The 17704-nt window shown below is 37.7% G+C and overlaps 1 protein-coding gene across 1 annotated transcript in view; it reads left to right on the top strand.

The window, feature by feature from the left end:
* MIPOL1 (mirror-image polydactyly 1) overlaps nucleotides 1-17468 on the top strand; it is a 181710-nt gene extending 164242 nt beyond the window's left edge. Inside the window, exon 15 of the mRNA XM_053946718.1 lies at nucleotides 17236-17468. Within this exon, the coding sequence (XP_053802693.1) occupies nucleotides 17236-17302 (67 nt within the window). The 3' untranslated portion in view covers nucleotides 17303-17468. The remainder of the gene's footprint in view (nucleotides 1-17235) is intronic.
* Nucleotides 17469-17704: the final 236 nt, after the last annotated feature.

Raw genomic sequence — 17704 nt, 5'->3', positions numbered from 1 at the left:
TTGGCAATTAGGCAGGAACTCATTTGTTAGCTTAGCATTTTATTTAGAAGATGTAGGATGTTCTACATTTCAAAAAAAAACTGACAATTTACAAACCTGTCAACAGAAAGGCTTTTTGGTATCAATTACAGTAGTATTAATTATTAACACTGCCTTAAGAGGATGCTTAATGTAGTTTAAAATATGTCACTAAAATTCATAGACTAAAGACTGTTAAAAAATAACCTGTTTTCTTGACTTTTTTAAATGCTCAACTAAAATTGAATTCTATCATGTGAAGGAAGTAATTTTTTTCAGCTGTATAAAGTAGTTTCTCAATATTATTTGGTAAAGTAGCAAAAAAAGGTTAAAAATCAGAAGAGTGAAATAATTATGACCTTCATTAAGAAAGAACATCATTGTAATTAAGAATGTTGAGAAAAGATGTATTTTGTATCTTCATAAAATGTAGTTTACTACTTTTACACTGCCTTTGCTAATCTGTTCTCTAGCAACACTAAAGAATTTTTTAATATTCTTAAAAACTTCAGTGTTTGCATTCAGCATGATATGCAGAGCTTTAAAGAGAGTTGTAATTCTCCACAGCATTTCCATCATGTCAACCATTTGTGTACCCACCAGTAGTTGTTACTTTCTAGACGTGAGACCCAAGGCAGAATAGTGGTCCTGTGCTTTCCATCAGGACAAAGAGCATCTAAAAAATTTCTTGATCCTATCTCACACAAAACAGCAGCTGTGAACCAGGAGAGGATGTTTTGGTATCTACTTATAGTGAATTTGGACGTAGCAAACATCTGTTTATACTGAAGTAGGGTGAACATCTCACGTTGGCTAGCTGCAGTGTGAGATATAAATTGAGACTGGCTGCTCTTGCCTGTGAAGATGATTCACCATCCTAACAGGGGTGCTGGTGTAAAACAAGAAACATTGACGCTCAGAGGGTGGCCACACAGATTTAGCTGCATTTGCTTGAATCTCTTTTGATTTTGAAACACTATCAAGATACACTTAGACTTTTAAGAGAGTGTTATTTATACTTTATAAAGCAAGTACACATTTTAACTGTGGTCTATGTAAATAAGTACATGTATGTACACGCATAACAATACGTATTTATTCAATGGACTATTATGATCTGCACAGTAATATTTTTAATCAATGCTCTGCAATGGCTATGACTGGATTCTAGATTTAATTAATGTGTTCTATTTTGTGGTTACAAAGAATTAGGACAGGAGCACAGAATTCACCAGGAGTGTTGGTACAGTACCACAGGCCCCCTGCAAGTTTGTCCTGCCTGAGAAGCCAAGAGCCAGCTGGTGCAGTCCCAGCAGGGAAATGGGGCTGACCTGGAGAAGGTGGCTGGGAGAGCCTGTGAATTAATTAATACCTCTGCCAGCAGAGGAAGCAAGGCATTTTAAAAATGTCCTTCCGGCTGGAGCCTCTGGGATTGTGGAGTGGCTGCTGATGTCAGTGAGATCAGAGCAGGTTATAATGTAATACCAAATCAATATTAGCCAATTATCAGTAAAGGTTGAGGCCACTTTTGATGTTTTTCCAGGAAATGTTCTATTTTTCTGCAACAGCTTTGCAGCTGGAGTGAATTTTAATGCAATTTGTCTATTGGGGGTTCTATTTTTTTCTCATAATTTAATGATTCTAACTCAGTAAAGCACAACTCTGCATGTGAGCACAGCTACACTTGCATAGTCGTGTAGCTGTGTGAAGTGACAGAGGAGGGTGAGTGGGTAGAATTTCTATGTAATCCTCTAAAAATAAACACAAATCCACTAAGTAACAGTGCAGTACTAAAATATACAGGTATGAAAATAAGCGTAAATGTGAGAAGGATCCTGCTTGTATCCTTTGTCAAGGTAGTTCTGACTATGAATGAAGCTAATATAAAAGTGATGTAAACCAGAAGTCATTGCTTCATTTGTTTTTAACTCTTTATTAGAGACCTTTTCAATTTTCTTGTTCTTTCTTTAGAGGAAGTCAGGAGAATTACAGCTTTGGATAAAAAATTTCAGTTGATTAAATACATAAGAAAACAAAGTGGTCTTCTGAATTAAATTCTACCCTTAATAACATTTGCTTACCCCTTAAGGTCTGATTTTTTTTTTTGACCACCTAAATTTCATTGTAATTGGAACACACCCTTTATTTATTTAGTCCTGAACTTCCCTCCAGTCTTTTTGAAAATGCTTTCTCTGCTTTTGTACTTGTTCATTAATTTTCTTAGCTGATGCTGATGTAAGTTGATCTATGAAACAACAAAAACAAACAGTTGTTACCAACAGTTGTCATGGATGAAAAGAATATAAAAAAATGTAAAGAAATAAGAAGTAAGCATTTATTAAGTAGTTAGTGTCCCCCTCTTCTGCAAGTAAAACTAATCTGCCTTCTGAGTCCGGGAGCTGTGTGTATTTCACATCAATGTCCAACACGTTCTTCAGTGCTGGCTGGAGGGTCTAATCTTTCCCAGAATGATCAGAGCAGTGCAGTTGAAGAACAAGGATGAATATTTGAATAATCACACCACAATGTGAGGTGACCCTCCGACAGGGGACTGACCAGATACACATATGGATTTTGGGAAGAAGCTCTGATGCTCTTTTTTAACACAGCTGTGAGAAGAATGTGCCTGAGACCCAGTAGTCTTTCTGGAGTATAGCTGGCAAAGGAAACCATGAGGAGAAGAGAATTTAACACATGGGTGTAAGGGAGATCACTTCATTGATGCGATCTGAGGGGAATGTGTAATGACTGGAAGAATCAAACTTGGCAATGAAAACACAAAGCTCTTTTCATCAATTCAAACGCTGACTCTAAAGCTGCAGATGGTTACCTCCAGCCTTGCCTATTCAGTGTGGGGTTGTATAAAATGGCACTTCGGTGAATACTAATAGATCAAAACAAAGATTTAATAACATAAAGATGTGGTGTTCATTTTTAAATGAGGATACAGGTCAGTGTCTCAGAAAAGAATTAAATAAGTATCTTTATGTATGGGTCTAAAGTCTCTGGAGATTTTTAACTGCAAACATATATTTAGTGTGCAGATTGTATTCAGTAGGGGCAGCTATGCAGGGAACAGACTAAAAGCAAGATTTCAGAATTATTATACTAATTGAGCCTCTTTGCAACATGCAAATGTTGTTAACTAGTTATCTCCTTTTAAAATCATACCTACATATATTTAGCTGAAGTATACATTGTAGCTTGTATGCGTTGAGCTACTTGTTGTAGGAAAGAATGGAGCTAGTTAATTAGAAATTGCAGGCAGAAGCGCTTCACAAAAGAAACAAGTTGTACATTCACTGGGACTTAAAGCTGTTTGTTTTGGAGGAACCACCAAGTCTTAGAGAACTCAGCTGGCTTTATTTTAAATTTGAGAGAGATATTTCTTTTGTTTTCTTCTTTCAAAACAATAAATATGATTTGATTTCTTACTTTATTAAGATGTTATATTTAGATGTTGAGACTTTTCTATTCAAACTAAACCACTGTTTTTGTTGGTTATTTTACTTACAAAATTGTACTTTGGTGCATGTCAGATCAAAATGTTAAATACTGGAGGCTAGGAGTACAATTTCATAGATACTGGTAGTTTCACTGATTTGTGTCAGTAAATAATTTAGCACATTTCAAAAATTATTTTCCTTTTAATGATAATTACTGAGCTGACTGCTGCTGTGAAATTCTGCTGAGTTGGAATAGTTGGTAATCTTTTAATATCATATGGGGAATAATTTAACTGGTGCTGGCGTTTTGAAATGTAAAGTAAATCCTGATGTCTTGTTTAAGAATGTAGATACAGAGCTAGTTTCTTAGTTACAGCAAATTGATTTTGCTGTGTCGCACTAAGTTGCATTCATTTGTCCCAGTTAAGGGTATGACCTGTAGATTGCTGACAAACAGATGCTGGTATGTTCAAAAGACAATTGAGTGAGAGCAAGGTGCTAAGAATCTTATACTTGCTGTAGCAATCCACAGAAGTCAATGGATATCAGAGTTTGTAAAGAAGGAAATGGGAAGCAAAGGAAGACGACTTTTGTAGCAATTTAAGATACCAATTCAAATTAGCAAAGGTTCTGGTTTTCAGAATTGGATCAAAACTTATTAAATGGGATTCAAAATGGAAAAAACTCCTTGATGAGGACTGATGTGTTGGCTGCCTCATACACTGATTAAAAGCAGATTATAAGCTCCATGGGGCCCATAAGAGATACACAATCTCCACAGGCAGGGTTTTATGGTGTTTAGGAAACCCACACTAGCCAGATGGAAGATTCCCAGACACGCAAAACTACCACACACTCTGAAGAATTCTGCAGAGCTGATGCAAATTTTTTTGGCATGCCAGACACGAATAGGAACATGAGAAAGTTCAAAACACAAAATCTAGTAACCATCACTCATATCACATACGAAATTATTACCATAGAACAGCAATTAGAGGCTGTGTGAATGTACCAGATTTAGGGGCAGTAGGCTGGAGTAGTCTGCTTTAGTCAGTGAGGAAATAAGACTAATTGAAATGTGTGAAAAAGTCATGCTTGATTTAGCTGAAAGCAGTACATAGCAGGGTCAGAATTTTTTTAAATACTTGGAATTCTGCAGTAACACCAGTGATTCCTCTCAGAAAAATTCCCCTCAGTCTGCACTAATATGCATGGTGAAATGATGAATTAAACAGTCTTGTAGAGATACCTGTTTGTTGTAATAAAAAAAATTGAGTGAGCCAATGAGGTTATGTGCAGCCTCAGATAAATTCAACATATAGACAGAAATAAATTTTCTAGGTCTGAAGGAAATAAAATATTGAACTAGTATTCAAGTCTAAGGTAAGCTGAACAAATTCAGTCATCATTGGCATATTCTCTGGACTGCTGTCATTACACATTTCTGTATCACTAGGCAGATCGTTTTTCCCTTGGTAAGGCTAACATATTATTCATACTGTACAAAAGGAAATATATAACTTTTGGAAAGCTGAAATGAAATGTATTTTCCTTATTGGATTATATTAGCTTTATTGAACTACACCAGTTTTTTAATTGGGCACTTCATGTTCCAGTCCAGCTAAAAATTTGCAGGCTGTGATGGAGGGAGTGCCTAATAACTCAGTACCATTAAGACTGTTAACTTCTCTGCCCAAAGAAGCGCTTTGGATAAGCACTTGGGATAGAAGGACTTGGACAAGCATAAGCAGAAAACTTCTAACTGAAAAAAAAGTATAAAACAATTGACTTTTTATCTTTTCTGCCTGGTTTCCCTGGAGACCCAAATGGAGAAGCACATGCTGAGACAGAGTGAGGCACACTGGTTTCAGAGATCCATGCAGAGCCGTGTGACCTCAGACATTTTTTTCAAAAGTGTCCTTGGCATCTGCCCCCATCCCACCCTTAGTTTTCTAAGTAGTTGTTCGGGAGCAGGGATTCTCCTCCAGGGTGTGACAGAATGGATCTCAGTTTTCTCCTCCATCTGTGGAGATTCAGATATCCTGCACCTCTGAGGCATTTTAGCCACACAGGTCTGGTCTGGATGCTCCCTCTTCCTTGCTTTGAAGCAGTACCATGTAGCAGAAAATAGAGCAGGCTGCTTGGATCAGAGAGGAGCAAATAGTCTACTCACCTCTGAGAAACAAGACCTGTTTCTGACACTTACCTTTAGGGCTTTTTCTCAGTTTTATCCAGTGCCTCTTGAACAGAAATACAAAACCAGTGTCAGAACTTCCATCTCCCATTTTCCAGATGGGCACCCTTGATCACCACCCGCAGAATCACACCTTCAGGTCTAATAGCATTTCATATGTTTCTTCTGTAGAAATTCACAGCTTCAGAAAGAAAAGCGTAGTAGAAGTGTCTTCAACCCTGGTGTGTACTGCTCCCCTGAGAAGTGGCAGATGTGGGTTAAAACCAGGTTTTCCTTAGCTTGGCTGAATGCTCTAACTGGAAGTATTATTTTTGCTTGTCCTGAAAAGGAGAGCTGGGAGCACTGCTGTTGTCTTTATCACCTTAAAAGAAACTTGTGGCCTTAGTTTTAGAGAAGGTAGCTTGAGGACTTCTGGACAGCCTGGAGCAAGACACTAAAAGTAAGGGAGTGCCCTTAATAAAGCAGGTTGTGGTATCACTACTGAAAGTCTCATACAATTATAATGTGTGATATTGCCAGAGCAGATTATGGGATATCCTTCTCTCGGGTATTTTGGGTGTCATAAATTGTAGTGAGGCCAGTATTATGCTCAGGGGTGCACTTAATGGAATGAAGACAAAAAAAAATCCCAATCAAAGGGAATGACAGGCATGCCTTTTGTGCATTCCTTGCACAGCCAAGATATCCATTGGCTGCAGAGAGTTTCACATGGATGAAGAATGCAAAACTGCACATACAGCCAAAGTCAAGTATTTATTTTCTTTTTGTAGCTATGGTTTACTTTTACTTAACCTCTGTACATTGTGGATTGCAGTGCAGATATTGTTTTGTTAAAGTATGGGTAGTTACAATATAAACACAAATATTTATTGTCATTTGAATATTTATCATCTCAGCCTTTCACGAAAATAAAAGCAGTGCTGAAACTTCATTCTCTCAAACACTAAAATGTATTCTATGAAAGTCAAATGTTTTCAGAGTCAACATAATCACAGCATCCCAGTTTTTGACCTGTGTGTTCATTTACAGTTTACTTATAGCTGCTTCAGAGAGATGGAAGTTTGTAGATTACAACATGGTTTTATTGATTTATCAGTAGCAAAATACACTAAGTATACACTCAGTAAACTGGATCAGCTAGCTCTTGGGCTTGTATTGTATAATATCAGCTTGTTGTGGAATACTTCAGAACAAAATCAGAATGTTGGCATAGTTAACTTCAGTGGTGTAAACCAGACTTGCAAAGACTAATATTTAGTAAGACCAATAACACAAACAAATTAGATTTTGAAGTTGTTTGCCCAATAGGAAGAAGCATGCTGACACAGTATTTGTAAGCTTATAGTTAACTATTCTATGAGAAATTATTAAATAACTTTGAACAGCAGATTGAGTGCTCCTTGAAGAATAGCAAGAAAACTTTTTCTCAGACTTGCTTTTTTTTTTTCCAAGATGATAAAAAGAGTGTCACAGCAAATACTCATTTACTTTAATATTTTATATCCAAATAAAATAAGTCCATGGCATTTACATTGCCGTTACTAAATAGTATTTGGTTTGTTTGCAAGAGTCATTTATTTGTGGCTTGGCTGAAGGAATAAAAATAAATTTGCGGTTCTTTCTGTTAATACTCATACTGTTTCTTAACATATGCAAAAGATTGAATACTGTAAATGTATATGCAGAAGCTCAAAAAGAAAACCCAGACTTTCTGAAGCTTCTGAATTACGTATAACCTTTTAGAGAATTGCTGGGACAGTTCTTTACAACAACATAAAGAAATACCTGACTAAGCCAACAAAGTATTTTATTTTAAGCAAACTTGAAATCATTTGAATTTTTCCACTACTAAAAATTAAGTATACCTTTACTATACATGGGGCTAGTTACCTGAGAAAAAAACTACAGTTTGTGTTTCTGAACTATTACTGAGCCATTAATTGTTAGTCAGATTTTTTCATAAGGCTTTTTTTTTTTAACAAGGTTTTGTAGAAGGGCAGTATCAACTATATTTATGAGAGCTAACAGCCTTAACCCCGTAATCGCCACTGTTGTTTTATTGGCAAGTTGCTTGACTTTCCTGTTCTAGATTTATGCTGTGATGTGAGCATTAGGATACAGATCCAAACACTGACCTGCTGAAAGGCATAAATCTTTAGGATCACATTTTAGCTTCAGATCATGGAATTCTTGCCCATAGAAAGTATCAGAATTCAGCCTTTGAATGAAAGACGCTACAGGTAGTGTGTATTGTGCAGGTATTGAAATGTGTACAATAAAATTATTTTATTTAGCAATTTACTTTGTGCCTCATAATATATGTATTTCTATCATTTCTATTTCAATCCTTGATAAAATAATCATAAATTATTTAAGGGATATAACATATGCGCATCAGATAAAAGGGATATCTATGCGATGCACTCAACACGAAAGACATTTTGTAGATTTTACTCTATGCTTTTGGAGAATTTTGTGACTCTTTATGTAAAGCCAAATTTTTATGCTTTAGTCAACAGAAATAAAAAGGCTTTTCTCCTACAATCAGTCCCACTCATGTCATCACCAGGTAGAATTGCCACCAAGAGAAATATTAGGAGGAAGAGAGGATGTTTTGTCCGTGGATTTTTTGTTAGTTTTTGAGGGAAGACTGCCCTTTTTTCTGGAAATACTTTACAGAAGTATGAACAAGTGTGAGTTGTCCTGGCACCACCAGAGGGGTAGAGAGTTCACCTGCCAGTCTGAGCCCATTATGAAGGACTTATCACTAGCAAGAGCTTAGTAAAATGCTTTCCTTTTACATCCATACCTGTTTCCATTGCTACTTGATCGCTAGGTGCTGTGTGCATCATTCCAGCTTGGGCAATATCACATCAGTGATAAAAAACAATAAACCTATGTAAAACCTATTTTTAATGTGGAGGGATTTGATGATGGTTTCTAGGAAGTGATTTTCTCTCCATGAGCTTCAGATTAATTTTGGTCAGGAGGTGGAACCACCTCAGGGAGGTGGAACAGGATTGAGAGCTGCTTAGAGCCATCAAGTCTGCAATGTTTTTTTTTTTAATATTTGTGGAATCAAGAAAAAAAGACAGGTTCATAGGAAAAGCAAAAACTGCACATGCAAGCTGCACAAAAAACCCCAAGGAATTAATTCATTTCTTCCCATGGCAGGCAAGTGTTCATCTATCTCCAGGAGATCAGGGCCCCATCACACAGAACAGCTACTTGGGAAGACCAACTCCATCACTCTGAATATCCCCCCTTCTGCCTCCTTCCTACTCCCTTTTATACTGAGCACAATGTCATGTGGTCTAGAATATCCCTTTGCTCAGTTTGGATCACCCACCCCAGCTGTGTCTCCTCCCAGCCTTCCACATGCCTCGAGCCTCTTTGCCAGCATGGCAGTACAAAAAGCAGAAAAGACCTTGGCTCTGTGTAAGCTCTGCTCAGCAGTAACAAAACCATCTCTCTGTTATCAGCCTGTGTTCAGCACAAATCCAGAACACAGGCCCATACCAGCCAGAGAAAATTATCTCTACCCCGGCCAAAACCAGCACCATAGTACATCAGTATTTGCAATTGTACAAACTCATTGTAAACACGACTTGACCAGAAGGTGTCTGAAGGAGGTGAGGCTTGCTTGGAATAGGCAACTGAGAGGTTCAGACTTGACTTAACAAGAAGTCTAACATGCAGAAAGATGTAATGTGGTGGTTTCAGACTGATAATTTCAACTTACAGTGTCTCTTAAAAAGGCCATTCTCTGCGGATCTGTAAATAAACTCTAACTGTTCATTTTGAGCAGATTTGAAATGGTTTGTTTTAGATAATCAATTTTTGACATTGCTTTTAAATTTCCCTGAAGATGGATTTAGAACAAACCAAAATCCTCTATAAAGGAGGTCCTTTTTTTCAACTCCTGAAATACATTTCTGTTGAATATAGTATAAGGAAACTGGCGAGCTGTTGCCAGACACAGTTCAGAGCCCAAATTGAGAAGCTGAGAGAAAAAGGCTCTGTATTCAGCAATTTTAGTTTCCAATTAAGTGGGATACTTTTTTATTATTATTATGTTTGTAGACATGAAGAACCAGATCTGAGACTGTATTGCCCACAAGAATGTGAGGAACAGTTCAGAGACACAATAAGATTGCCTGTGATTCATGGCGCTCTAGTGATACCAGTCATTACCAAGGGGCAGGACTAGTGTTCATCAGGAGTTTTCAGGAATTACTATTTCATTAATTATTCATTATTCATTCTTTGAATGAATAAATACTGTGGCAGAATACTTTCTGTGGGGAAGACATATTACCATAAGGTAAAACTGCTAGTTTGCCATAATCAGGTGACACAGATTGCCAGGAGGTATTTGGCAAGAAAATCCAGGAGACCCTTGCCTATTCATATCGGCACAAACTTCATGGAAATGTAAGGAGTACACTGTAAGAAGTAGGTTCCCATGTCAAGATTTCTCCTAAGAAAAGAGAACAGCTGTGACATCAAATGTGTGAAAAAAGTTCTTGTCAGTGCTAAAAGTAATTCAAGTTAAGGAAGAAGGTGTAGAAAAGGTTTTTCTGGCACAAATATAAGTAGTAAACTTTCCATTAAATTGCCATATAAACTGTTGGATTCAAGCTGGAGTGATAAGGGAAATTTGGAGATTTGTTTAAGTAGTCTGATGTGTATCATTTGACTTTAAATATGCCAATATATCCTCTATTTCGGCTATTGACCATTTTTTATCTCTAATATCAGCCACATGCTCAGATGTGAATGGTCCATTCAATAATAAGAGACTGGTCTTTATGATATATCATAGATTTTGATGTACTGAAATACAGCATAGTTGTTTCAGGGTTTATTTTTCTTTCTCAGAAGCTCATTTATTTTTGGCAATCAGTGTATACTGTCTTGAGCAAGCATTTGAAAGTAAAGGATTGATACCTTTCACAAGGTGGCATTAAATGCAGCATAGAAGCAAAGTCCTGATTTTGTATTATCCTGTAATGCGTAGCAATCTACATCAATGAAAGGGTGAAATGCTGTTAAAATAGACCAACTGTGTTTACTGCTCACTTTTCCTGCTGCTAGTGATGGCACAAGGTGAATAGTAATGGTGAGCTAGCTCATAATCTTCCAAACAGAAGGTAGAGGGCAAACAGTTTGACAAGATTAGTTATTGTGGACCACAGATAAAGGCTTAATATTTTAGCCAAGGCCTGTGTAAGCCAGGTTTATTTTGAAATATGTCTGCTGTCAAGAGCCCAACTGGCTGTATTTGCTTCTAAGTTTAATCATATACAGAATTACTCTTTTGGGTTGAGAAGATGCTGAAAGGGATTTAATAGGAATGCTTGTTTGGTGACAGTGCTTTTCAGGGGCAGAATGGTTTGCCTTGCCAAATTTAAAGCTTGTACATTTAATGGAACATACTTTTTGGAGTGACATTACAAACAGTGTTGGGCAGGCAGGAATTGGCAGCGGTGCCTGTAGTGATTAGATTCAACACTGTGGTCTACCATGGTTTAGAGCTCACTGATCAAGCTGCTAAATCAGTCTCTGAGATGTGTGTTTTAAGACCAGGAAGGACCATTAATTCCAGTCAGTCCAGCCACTTGTCTGACAGAGGGCACTGAATTGTACTCAGCATCAGGTTCAAAACCATGCCTGAACTCCAGCATGCCACTTAGAAAGACACCCAGACTCTGATACAAAAAATGCAGAGGGAACTTGGTTAAGAAGAAAGAGGCAGCCTGTGCACTGGAACCACATGTGGTCTTTATCACTGTGATGGTTTATGAAAGAATTGTTACAGACCATTAAATTCAATGGGCAGTGATTTTTACTGAGAAGATAAAAAATTATTGTTAAAAAGGCAGGCTTTTGAGGTGGCAAAAATAATACCTGAATTGAGGAATAAGGGTAATTAATAATTAGCTGAATCAGCCAGGAGTAAGAGGGTGATGGTTGTGTAGCATGGTAGATAGGTCATGCACTGAAAAGTCATATCCTTGATACCAGGCTTCAAAACACTGAATATTTAAGTATTTTATTCAATCAAAGCAGCCTCAAATTTTGAAACTGAGAACAAGCCCAACACCCAGTGTTAGCACAGTGTTACTCGCTTGAGAGGGAAGCAGCTGGGGTCCAGTTCCCTTGTGCAGATAATAGAGCTGAACCAGTTTGCTCCAGCCTCCTGAGTAAATGATCCTATCCAAGTGACTAGTTTCTGAGCAAGACCAGTATCACAGCAGCCTCTCTTCTCTATGTCATTTGTTTCCTTGAATTGACAGAAAATGCCTGAAAACAAGTATGCCATTTAGATTTTTATTAAGTTTATCCAAGAGGAAAACTGAAGGAAAGGAGGAGAAGGAAGGGGAACGGAAGGGAGGTATTTTATTCTAAATGAAATTAAGTGAATTTGTTCTTATGACCACTCATAAGACCACTCACCAAGCAACCATTCACTGAACTCTACTGCTAAACTGCTTGCAGTGCTTTTGTCCAATGCATTTTATTTATCTAATATATTTTCAAAAGCTTGGTTTCTAAAGGGAATTAGTGTCAGCAAAACACATTCCACAAGAAGCCAGAAATCATGCAAGTAAGGCCATCTTCATAGCCTGAGCCTAATCTTATCTACTGGAAAGATAACGAAGGGCTATAGCTTCGGTTTATAAGCCTTTATATAGCATTTCAAAATCCAGGATGATTTTGTTTTTATCACTTAACTCCTCCATTTGCAGGTAGAAACCATTGTTTTTGGCTAGTCTGTATATTGCTTTGCAGATTAGGACATGGGCTACTTGAAGGGTGCCCTTTTCTGTCAGTTGGGTGTCCATTTTTTTGTATTTCTGGGGCATGATTCCCAGGGAGGTCGCTCTGTGTCTGTATAACTGTCATATTCAGAACTTGGGAGTAAAGGCCACTGTTGTCTTTGGGGTGAGTTGCTTTGGCCAGAGATGGAGCAGTGTGGAAGGATGTACCAACCTGTGTGGATATACGCAGTTGCAGAGTTTTTACTGATCCCAAGCTACAGGTGAGAGCTAGACTTCTTCAGCAGAATATGTGAAAGAGGGAAGCAAGCCAAAAACATGCATAGGAGTGAGCAGTAGAGAGTAGTAGGTACCATACTTGCACTGGTCTGTTCAGCTTCTGGGCTCCCAGGGCAAACTTCTCTGTCAGGATTTTAAGTCTGCCTTATGGCAGACCAAGTCTAAAACCAAAATTGTTTTTACTCACAGGAGTAAAGCTTTGCTGAAAGTCAGAGCAGATTGTCAAGCAATTCAGGATCTGTGTAAGAGCACTCCACGTAACAACATACTCTCCATCCAGGCATTGACAGCTGTGTGCACAGGTGACAAGGGAGCACAGTTTGAAATAACTGGAAGAAAATTTGAGAATGGTTGAGAATTTGTCTTGGGGAAGACGCACCTAGTAATTATCCTGTTCAGGTAGCTTTCCTCTAAAAATAAGGATATTCTTAAAGCTTAGCAACATGTTTAAAAGGACATAATTAAACCTGTAACATCATAGCAGCAAGCCCCTTATGGAATTCTTTTTATTTCTATATAGAACACAGATTCAACTGCTTAATTCCCAATTTGTATGGAGAAAGAATTAAGCCGCTGCAATTCAAGACTCTTAACATTATGTCTTTTGCTAACGTAAAAATAATGATGGACTGGGTGTCCCTTTCCTAAATTATGTGTTTTATTTATTTTTTCCATTTCATGGGAGCATTACAGAAGTATAGATAGTAGTCTACACAGTAGTGTAGATAATATTTCTAGCTGTCATCTTTGTGCTTTTCATCAATGCAAATTCAATCTATCTTGAAAAGCACTGGACATTTTTACTTTTTACTTCTGGATATATGTAAATCAATAGAAATAAAACTAAAGTTGTACCTATCTATCTGAATCCATAGTTTTTTCCTGTATTTTATATGTCCTTTTGTACTCACTTTGCATGCATGCATACAATAATTGTATAAAGAATGCTGATGTGGCACTTGTTGAGAGAATTTATTTGTTAAGGGACAGATTTTCTAGAAGTATTTGAAGAACAAAGGAATAAGGAAGGTCATCTACTGTGGTTTTCAAAAATTTCTAAGGAAGAAATTGAAAGCTGTGAGAGTGGGGAGTGAGCCCTTAAGAGGCTTTGTAAAGCATTCCAAAAGGTGTGTGTCTGTCCTTGCACATTTGGACCTTCAGCACTACCACAGAATGGCCCGCCCACCATATCATTCTTCTGTCTGACCTAAAATATGAACTCAAATACTTTCTTCTTAAATTACTTATTTAGTTGCTTCATGAGATGCAAATTCAGTGAGTGTCCTTGCTTACATCCCAGGAGAAAGTGTCATGTTGCACATTTAACTTAAACTATGAGTACGGTTCACAAGCAAAAAGACAAATGTCATTTGTTAGAATGTTAAAATTGGTTAGAATTTGTCTCAGAATACAATCAAATGTAGTGAGTGCTGCTTTCAGTTAAGTAAAATTTGGTGAAATTACACAAAGTAACAGAAGTTGCTTTCTTCATGTCTTCCATATTTTGAATATAATCCTGCAAACATTGAGACTAGTTCCCAGTACTTTTCATTCTTCTGTTTAAGTTACCTTTGATCTTGAGGTATAAAACTATTACTGCAGTTTTGCACATTAAAATGCTCAGTCTCCAGAGGGAGCTGCCTGCAGTACCCCACGGGGCTGGGCACAAAGCCTTATCAACGAGGGCTGACTCTGCCACCCTCACCCCTCATAGGTAGCACCTCACTGGCACGAACGGCCTTTTTAGCTGCCTTTTATTACTCACAAAGAAAATGTTGCTTAGTATGAGGTGGGAGGACAGAGTTGGGCCCTTGGTGAACAAAGAGTCCAGGATTATCATTCCAAAAAGCCCCCTGAGGCCTGTATCAAGAGTTATTAACCACTGATTCAGCACATAGCATTATTTTGTAGGCTTAAGTGGGATTTCAGTGGTATATTGGGTCTTGTGTCTGTGTAGGGGTAAATTTTGCCCTCTGTTATTTTATCTTATAAATAGCTGCTATCATTTCTCTTTTACATTGTTGCTTAAATCTCTTTCAAAGGTACAATATCTTACTCCACTGCTGCCTTTTTTTTTCCTTCTGATAAAGAATAAATAAATTTGCAAGTCCACATATGACTGAAACAAAAGGCAAATAAGCTCTGCATGGTGTGTATTTGGTGAGGAATACCTCATTTTGATGATTTCAGTCATCATTCATTTGAAAAGCAGAAACTATGCTTGTTAAGCCTCATTATTTTCAATGAAGCCTGACAGTTTCAAGGTTAAACAGAAGACAGCTACTTTCATCCCAGTGGTATTTCTCTTCAAACATGGGCAGCTCTTCACTGACTTGTTCTGCTCTGGTGTGCAGTGCCGTTGCTTGGTCACAGAGTGGTGCACATCTGAACCCAGTTGTAGGACAGTGTGTAAGCTGTGACATCCACCTGGTGTTTCCCCAAAAGGAGCCTCAATTATTGAAGTCATTCCCCCCCCACACACCCCCTGCCTTGTATAAGCCACACAATATTTCTTTTTAACTGAACAGTGATTTAAATAAGCCATGATCTCAGATTTTACAGGTTTTATGCTGTCTCCCAGAAAAACAATTTTCAGCCCAAACCTTCTGTTTGTCCAAACAGTTTGAAATGTTTCTCCAGTGCTTTTATGTCTCTGAAGTACATTAGAGAGGGTGCTAGTGTGAAAGAGACCTCCAGCAAGAGTTTAAATGGTTGAGAAAGCTGCTGTGCTTCTGAATACACATGCTAGTGAAAGAGGACTAATTGCCATTGCTTTCTGAAATTGCTCCTGGACTGACAGCAGATGTAATAGGGAAACCTCCCAATAAGAGAGGCTGACAAAACTGACTGATCAGTAACTGAGTTAAAATCCTTAGAACTCAGAAAACATTGATGTATCCATGTGAGAAAACTTACAGGAGCAAATAATGTGTGAAATCCTTGACTTTATACCTGCATGGACTGACAGTTATGGCTGTTTGGGTGCTGCCTTTATAAAGACAAAGTGCATTAGGTGTTATTTTACAAAACCAGGGGGAAATGCACTAGCTGGTTAAAAAGGAAAAGTGACTATTGGAAAACTGAAGGGAGAGGAGCAGTGTTTTAGCAGTTTGCTACCTGTGCATTCATTCCCCCAGAGTCCCTGTGGAACACCGAGAATGAGCTGAACTTTCCACATACTTTTCCTGGTGTCTGATGATTACATTTGGGTGGTGAATTCTTAATCTCATTTCAGGAATTAAGTCACCTGGTGAGTACAATGAAAGGTGTAGCTTCATCGTGCTTGGTGGTTCCTGGAAAACAAGAGTGTTTCAATACGTACCAAGCACATTAGTCATGACTTGTGGCAATAAATCCATGTTGACTAGTTTACGTGCACTGAAGTTACTAATGCATTCATGAGATAAAACACATTTTGCAATTTTGATAAAGCTGTGTTATTTTTATTTCCTATCTGCGCTTCTCATGTTGTATAATATTTTTTTAATTGTCTTTCAAGATAAGAAAAAAATGGTCAACTTTGTAACAATGAATACAGCTATTTGAACCTGCAGCTCTGTTTATCCATTGTGGAAGCTGTGTCTATAATATTCTGGACATGGCTCTGAAAGTGTTCTGCTACACACAGTGTCTGCTTTTATACAGATGGTTTATTTGTGGGAGAGTTTTCATTGAAGGATACCATAAAACACAGACAAATTGAAGAAATAGCTTGAATACATGATTTCTGGAATGCTGAAGATAAATGTGTATGGATACAAACTGATGAACAAATTTAGTCCTTTGCATTTTTCTATATACTTTAACAAAAGAAAGATCAAATTAAGACAGTGAGATTGAACATGTTTAAAGTGCCTGTGCCTTAAAGCTAAGAGGATTGGGCAGCTCTCTGTCCTACTTACTTACACTGTTAATTTTTCTGCAGTTGAATTAACACAAAAATCACGCAGGCCACCTTCAAAATATCATCATCCACATCCTCAGAAACTTGGCTTGTTGAGTATTTTGAAAAAGTTTTTACATAAAACACATCAGGTTTTAGACATAAATTTATAAACTGGACAGTAAAAGTATTTGTTGGATAATGGGCAAGGTATTATTTAAGGGGAAAGAATAGTTAAGTGCTACATTTAACAAGAGCCATGGACAGCTCATATTTTTAAAAGTGTAAAAATTAATTGTCCTGCTTACACCAAAGTGTATATTGTACCACAGGATTGCTGCACAGTTTTGTGTTAATGCCATACAAGGACCTCAGATACTCCATGCAAAGGAGAAGTGAGTTGATATATATCACTGACTGCAGATGGGTTGGGTTGTAGGTTAAAAAGTTTTTCGCAAGTTGTCTGCATTTTCCCTTAATGTCTGTCTTTTACAGTAGTGCTTTGTTTCTGAGCGTGACCACCACCAGGACAGCTTGGTTCAGTGCAAACACTGTCTCTTTCAGCCAGAACATTCCTAACATTAGCTTCCAATTTTTTTTTCTCTCCTCTCCCTCTCCCCTGCCCCCTCTCAGGTTGGAAAGGCTGGTGGACGTCCTGAGGAAGAAGGTTGGAGCAGGGACCATTAGGACCGTGATCTGATTGAAAGCTGTAGTCTAAGGAAGCTTTCACATCTGGTGACCAGGCTGCTTCATTCAGCACTGTGTAAACACTGAAGCCTTAACTTAGCAAACAGTTGTTAGAAGTGGGACACTCCAGCGACATTCCAAGCTGAGATAAAATCAAATCATAAATGTTTAACTACTTTGCTGCTGAGTTCTGTGATTTGTTAAAATGTTTCACTGCAAACATATGTTTGTTTTTAACCAAATGCATTGTGGCATGGTGTATTGTGAAAAATTATGTAGATGCTTATTTTAACAGTCTGTCCTCTCAGTGTTAAACTATAGTCTGCTGCAAGGCACAGCATGGTCATTTTTTAAATACTGCAGGCTTCAGGTCCAAAATGCTGCAAAGCAGTTTCAAAATTTAAATCCCTTATTT

Source organism: Vidua chalybeata, chromosome 6 (assembly GCF_026979565.1).
Source record: "Vidua chalybeata isolate OUT-0048 chromosome 6, bVidCha1 merged haplotype, whole genome shotgun sequence".
NCBI classification, from domain to species: domain Eukaryota; kingdom Metazoa; phylum Chordata; class Aves; order Passeriformes; family Viduidae; genus Vidua; species Vidua chalybeata.
This window is presented reverse-complemented; position numbering and strand designations above follow the sequence as displayed.